Raw genomic sequence first — 7,261 nt, forward strand, 5'->3', positions numbered from 1 at the left:
TCAAGGAACTAAATTACATTATTTATTTACAATTTTCACAGTAATGACACGACCACAGAAGAACGAGAAATGATGAAAATGCAAAATAATTTTTGCCAAAATTCATATCTGAGTCCGTAAATTGAAATATAGATTTGATCTACATCCCAAAGAAGACGCACAGAGGCGGTACAATCAGGGCAAACTGTTATGATTGATTTAATCTTTAAACTTTACATACGGTTTTATAGTGTAGATACAGTCTAGTTATTAAAAGGTATTTTGTCCTCCTGTGTTTCCTCTCCTTCTCGTCTCCTCTCCACGTCTCCTGACCTTGTTTCCTCTCCTAAATAAATCCGACTCAGACTCTGGCTCTGGGCGGTCGTCGGGGATCTCTTCCTCTCTCTCCCCGACAGCTTCCTTATCAGAGACTCTCTGAAGGTTTGGCACATCAGGACGTAGATGATGGGGTCCAGGCAGACGTTGATCGCCGACAGGAAGAGCATCCCCTCCTTCAGCTGGAACAACAGGAAACGAGAGTGATAACTGAAGCCGGACTCAGGCATCTGGCTCATGGTGTACGGCACGCGGCAGACGTGGTACGGCACAAAGCAGATGAAGAACACCAGCAGGAGGCTGAAGATGCTGCGGTGCACCTTGTGGCACACTTTGCTGTTGATGTTGTTGCAGCGCACGCGGCGGTACGACTGGTAGACCCGGCAGGCGATGGAGGTGTAGCAGAAGGCGAGGACCAGCAGGGTCACCCAGAACAAGCTCGTGCAGAAGAGAGCCGACGCCCGGTGCCACTGAATCCCCAGTGGCGTCTTCAGCTCCATGCACTTCCTCGAGTTTGCCTCGTTGGCAGGCTGGCTGGTCAGCAGGACATTGGGCAGGACGCCTAGGAGGAGGAGGCTCCAGGTGAGGAACGCCAGCGCGCGAGCAAATCCGACACTCTGCAGGAGGTGTGGCAACGATACCCGGGGAAATCTGGCCCCGCAGGAGGGAGAGGCGGCGGTGGAGGAGGCGTGTCCAAACATCCTGACGTAGCGCTCCAGGCTGATGAAGCCCATGAGGAGGATCCCCACATACATGGAGGAGTAGAACAGCACAGAGGTGTAGCGGCAGATGACCACATGGAGGCGCCAGCCACCCAGACCCAGCTGAGCCGCCATCTTGAAGGGGAAGGTGGAGAGCATGAGTAGGTCGGCCACCACCATGTTCTTTAGGTAGACCACCAGGCCCGAGTCGGTGGGCAGTCGGACGAAGATGAAGGCGGCCAAGCCGTTCATGAAAAACCCAACGATCCAGATCACAAAGTAGAGCGGCGGGAGGACGTCATTGGTGAAGACGCTGCTCAAGTCCGATTGGTTGGTGGAGTTGAGGTGAGCCATCCCTGGAAAGAAACGAACAACAAAAGAACAATAAATTATATACAGAGAAATCCATTTTTAGACAGAAGTACGTTCAACTCCGTTACAGTAGGTGGCGATATGCCCCTGCTTGACCTTTTACGTCCAGACAAAACAATCAACAACCGCCATTTAGTTTCTCTGGCGGAGAACAGAGGATTCAAAATAGCAGAGCTGTGGCAAGACAGCAGTTTGTTTTGGTTTAGTGTTGATGCTCAAGGACGACATCTACTGGATCAAGTGTCATAAGAGAAACACCAGGGCTTATAATTAACTTTTTATAGCTTGAAATATGATGGTTAGCTGGACTGGACTCAAAGACAAATGAATAAAATCTAAATGTTGGCCTCATGGTGGCGTTACAGAAACTTTATGATACATCCTCTGCGTGGGGAAAAGGAATATTTAAAATAAATTTCTCAGATCAATCCAACCAATCAGTTATTTTCAGTCTGACAATAGATATTCCCTCCTGTGGAGCCCTTTGATGAGTCACTCTGTAACAGTTTGGATTTGAAGACTTAATAACCCTCCCTATACATCTCAATATTTTAAACATCAACAAAGGAGCCACAAACAGAAGTTTCCGGCTGAAACTCCCCGTTAACTCCCTCCTGAGGTCTTTTGTGTTCATGGAGTGAAAACACAGCGCTCCGTTTACACTCGGGCACGTGCACAAATAAAAACACACACTTCCCTCTGACATCGATTCATCACGGTCCAACACACACGCAGGGTCCTCCACCATACACCCTTATGATAACAGGACATTTACAGTCCAAAGACGACACCAGGATGTCCTGATTTTGTTCTTATTTTTAGCCCGCTGTCACCTCAAACAAGTCTCGACGATCCTGGAACTTCTTCTCGTTCATTATTAGAAGTGGTAACACTTTATAATAACCATCATCTATAAAGGGTAAGTAAGGGTAAATAGATAGTTAATTAACCATTCGTTAATAGTTATTTACTTTTAACAATGAAATGATAGTTAATAATGTTTGGTAATGATTTGTAATGCTATAATTTATTGATGCACACATTATTACATTTCATACACTTTATGAAGCATTTGTTAATGACCAATTATTAATCATTCATAAAATATTAATTATCTATCTAAAACATATTTATAGATGCTTTACAAAGTATCAATAAGGGATTATAATCTTCAGTTCCAACTTTATAATAACCATCCAAATCATGTTAAAACAATATCTCATTACACCTAATATGGGACACATTCACCTAAGTCCAGATACAGATTTCCTGACATTACAAGCAAAAATGAGGCCTGGATTGCCTGTCATAAATTGTCTTTTTAATCTGCCAATGTGGCAAGACATTATACTTGTTGAGTGTCTTTGTGAGTTTGTTTATATATTTGAGATTCACTGTTCAGGGCGTGGTTAGGATCCGACTCGATGCTGTCAGCCAGCCTTAACGTGTTTCTCTAGTAGGCTGATTCATAGAGTCTCTGAAGCGGTTGGCCCACAATCCTTGAGAACAGTTTAATTGGTGGAGCAGTTTAGACTTTAAAGTAGTGGACAGACATGTGTACCCTGTAAACAGACTTGCGCTTGTCTCGTCTTCTGACTACTAAAAGCACTTTTAAACCGCAGGTCACACCTCCACATTCGTACACTGATGGTAGAGGCTGCAGTTTAAAGTGACCATCTCATTCATACGCCGCTTACAAAGCAGAAGGAGCAACTCAGGGTTAAGTGTCTTGCCCAAGAACACATCAGACATGTGGCTGCAGGAGCTGGGGACCGAACCCCTTACCTTACAGTTGAGAGACGACCGACACTACCAATGAGCCACAGCCGTAGTATTACTGTGCTGCAGGACACTTAGAATCACAGCAGAAAAAAAAACAAATCAAGAATTTGTCCACTCGCCCCAAAAAGATCTCAAACTGCGGAGGAAATAAACTCTTTGTTTGGTCTTCTTGCAGACATATTCAATGTGGCCTCTTCAGGACAACAAATGGTTGATTATTTCACACATATATTTGTAAGATGACAACACGATTTCCTCCGTTTTCTTTGTATTTATCTTTGGCCATTATTATCACTCCACTCGACCACTTTGTTCACGGCATGTTGGTGCCACCAGGGGTCGGACATCAGAGTTGTATCGTCAGAATAAACCAGAAGGACTGATTTATTTCAAATGTAAATAGCTCTTATTTTTCTTTGCCTTTCCATTTTGAAATAAGATGTTTATCTGGAGCTGAAAGTGGCTTATAATAAGTGTAATTAGATATTTTGAGTAAAGATTAGTCAAACACACTTCCTAGGATTGGAGTTTTTGCAGTGTTGGGTCACTTTTTAGACAACTGAAATAATATTTGGAGCTTTAGTTTTCTCATCACCAACTGGACTTGAGGGGACAAAGGGGAGTTCATTTAGGGCTGGCATCAAAAGTTCTGGACAAACTTTTATTTTCTGTATTTTTCAAGTTGAACTGATCGACGGCAGAGAATCAACAACTTCCTTTTTCAGCACTCTACAGATGACCCGGGATGGGAAGTGCTGCAATGAGCCTCTGTGGCTCAGCTGGAACCAGTGTTCAGAGGAAACTGCTTCTATTAAAAAAAAGATTGTGTATGATATTACAACATTTGCAAGAGTCATTTGTTAACCAAAACTGCCTCTGTCCAGCTCCCTGTGTGACGCCCGAGTGTGCACAGTGCAGGTTAAGTTTTTTAGTATTCATGTCAGTTATTGGACGTCAGCATATTTGAACAACCAAAACATGTTACTGTCTGAAAACAGCAGCCTTTATATTTCTGTTTTGGAGATTAATTGTGGGATTTGTGCTATCTTATCTCGTCTTTGAGAGCTATTTTTAAAACGTCATGTAGATTGTTTTTAATTCAAATTTGCTACATTTCCAGGTTTACCTAATATCTACATCTCACAACTGGCTGGTTCTTTCTCTAAAATTGGACGAAAATAAGTAGACTTTTAGCTCTTCTTCTGGTACTAACTGATTATTGGGGAACCAGCTTAGAGGTGCATTACGGCCACCAAGTGGACTGGAGTGTACAAACAGAGTGGGTTTTGGACGAGCAGGGAAATCTCGACTCAAGCGACCTCAGAAAAGCTCCCCAGTTCAGCTATGTTCAACTTTTGAGTGTTAAAAACTGTTAAACAATATCAAATCTTTCGCTTTTGATACCTAACTTTAATATGAAGGCAATGATTTAATCAGGGGTGCCACAGGGATCAATACTGGTGCCACTGTTTTTTTTTTACTTACATGTTGCGGCCTGGTGCCTCTTTATCAGAATCAGAATCAGAAATACTTTATTAATCTCAGGGGGAAATTCAGTCATTTAAATCTATGGTAGTGTAAATGTAAATGTCATTATATGCGGATGATACACTGATGTATACTGTTCTACATATATATATTTGATAAATGATGCATTTAGGTGTTTATCACATTAATGTAGCAGTGGGTAAAGATGAAGCTTATCGTAATGTCTTTAAATACTATCCATCTATTAGGCCTGAACATCTTCTCTTGTTAAATTAACTCTTAAAATGCTGTTTTAATGCACCAGCTGTAACAATTTTTGAACATTTTATCTAAAGTTTAGTCTCTTTCTGATCTGTATAAATGTCTAAATTGGTGTTTTTCCTGGGATCAGGGGCGGTTTCTCCTCTCATTTTGTGCCTTAACAGAAAGTGTCTCTGTTGTTAGTTTATCGGCTTGGGTTGTTTTGGTAGTGTTGGAGTCAAGACCACAAGACCACACTAACCAGGATCAAGATATACCCGAGTCCAGAGTGCTTCTGAGACCGAGACAAGACCAAGACAATTAAGGATCGAGTCAATACCAAGACTGAGGCAGGACGAGACAGAGACAAGACCAAAACCTTAAATATTAATGAAAAATCAATAACTTGTGATTAAGGGGTGTTTCACTTCAAGAGCCGTTTTCTTTCAAATCACAATAAAAGTAGCCTCCCAGTGACGGTCTTGATTTTAAAATCTGGAGTAAAACCTGGTCTGAGAACAAACGAGATCGAGTAAAATTATTTAGATTCCAATAAGAGACCAAGATCGATCTTGAGTACTAACTACAACACTCGTTTTTGGGTCTTACGTCTTGGATATTTGTAACTTCTTTCTCCGTATATGTTAATGGATCAACAAAATGCATCATCAAAGTTGCAGTATAAGTCGTGATGTAACTATGAAAAAAACACAGAGCTGTGCACTGTTAGCAGCAGGATGAAAACTCATTTACATGGATTAAAGACGGAGCTCGTATGGAAAACAGATGAACCGCAGCGCTTCAACAGAAACTTTTCACACTGTTTGATGGATATGAGTGTGGTCTTCTAACACCTCATTTATCATACAGACAGAGAAATCAATTAAGGGTACCAGCTTTAAAATAAAAGAGTTTGATATTTCTATGTTCACGTACCTATATGTCAGTGTGGTTTAGCATTTTCATGTTTTTTTAAGGTGATTGGAGCTTCTCGTTGTGGTGTGGATTAAACGCTGCATCATGTTGGTTGTGCTATTTGTGTAGTTCCCTGTCTTCTTACAATATTTGCACAAAGTTTTTGTCTTGTCTGTTATCTTCTCACCTCTTTCATTTTCTGTCTTGGGGAAGCCAAAAATGTCCTTGATTGTTCTTTTTAATTTAGTCTGAGTAGTTAATTGTTGCTTTTAATTCTGCAGATTCGAGCAGAAATACTTAAATCAACAAATCAAAATGTAATTCTCCCATCAGCAGAGCTCAGAGGGCAAACAGGAAACATAAATACACAACCACATAAAGTCTTGTGATAAATACCACAACACAAATCATACTGTCTCATAACAACCTCATAAAGACTCTGTTAGAGTTTTATTTCAGGGACGTAATAACCTGACAAAACTACAAACTGTGTCAGGTCATTAATACCTCTATAATCACAGAAACAACACTCACACTACTCTCACAATCTGAGACTTTTCACACAAATATTTTCAGCCTTTTAAAAGAACAACTGTACAACTTTAACTTTGTCTCAAAACTTCATCTCCTTACATCACTAATATTTAAAACGCTGGATGGTTTCCTGCAGCCTTTAAACTGAGTGTACTCACCATATGACGAGTCAGATGTTCAGGTCCATACAGATGTTGCCTCCACCTGTGACATGAAGCTCAGAGCTGCGAGCGGACACTTTGAGCTATTTGAGTCATTGGACGATTTTCACTTCCTCTCTCTCTCTCTCTCTCTCTCTCTCTCTCTCTCTCTCTGAACGCCGACATCAGCATGATAAAATGCTCAATATGACGATCCCAGTTTCATGTATCCTCTCTTTTTAAAGTGTCCTGCACAAATGTACAGCTCTTCATTTTACATTAAAGTTCATGCCAGAGGTGTGGACTCGAGTCACATGACTTGGACTCGAGTCACAGATTTGATGACTTTGGACTATTCCCCGTTCTCTCTCACCGTGTCTGCATACTGTATTTATCAACAATCAGCACCTTAATATTGGCATGCTGTTATCTCACAGCCTGCTGTAGTCTGGGAACGTCACACACTGTAAAAAAAGGGGGGAGCAAGGGTGACCTGGGCACTAGGCATACTACCTTTTAAAAAATAAATAAAGGCGAGTTAATTTATATTTAAAAATGTCTCAATTTCCTGACATGATCTGATAAAATGACCCAAATCAGTGATCTGATCAAATGGAACACACCGTCAAACACAGAATTCAGTCAAATAAAAATTGAAAAAACAGAATTTATGAAAAATAAACAAAACAGTCACACCGGTACTGTTATTTTATTTTAAGAAGTAGGCTAAATAAAGTCATATAAGCAATCATGATTTGTGTAACTGTAACAAAT

At 40.9% G+C, this 7,261-nt stretch overlaps 1 protein-coding gene across 1 annotated transcript; it reads right to left on the reverse strand.

Moving 5' to 3' along the window:
* Positions 1-6,618, reverse strand: LOC132980911 (P2Y purinoceptor 14). The gene is made up of 2 exons (XM_061047288.1): positions 6,506-6,618; positions 1-1,372 (listed from the first exon to the last, which is right to left on the reverse strand). Exon 2 carries the CDS (start codon positions 1,368-1,370, stop codon positions 243-245), a length of 1,128 nt encoding a protein of 375 aa, XP_060903271.1. The 5' UTR covers positions 1,371-1,372; positions 6,506-6,618; the 3' UTR covers positions 1-242.
* Positions 6,619-7,261: the final 643 nt, after the last annotated feature.

This window comes from Labrus mixtus, chromosome 9 (assembly GCF_963584025.1).
Source record: "Labrus mixtus chromosome 9, fLabMix1.1, whole genome shotgun sequence".
Classification (NCBI taxonomy): domain Eukaryota; kingdom Metazoa; phylum Chordata; class Actinopteri; order Labriformes; family Labridae; genus Labrus; species Labrus mixtus.

Bases quoted from the DNA above. Each gene is read 5' to 3' on its own strand.
- LOC132980911 (XM_061047288.1), bottom strand. From the start codon at position 1,370: ATGGCTCACCTCAACTCCACCAACCAATCGGACTTGAGCAGCGTCTTC.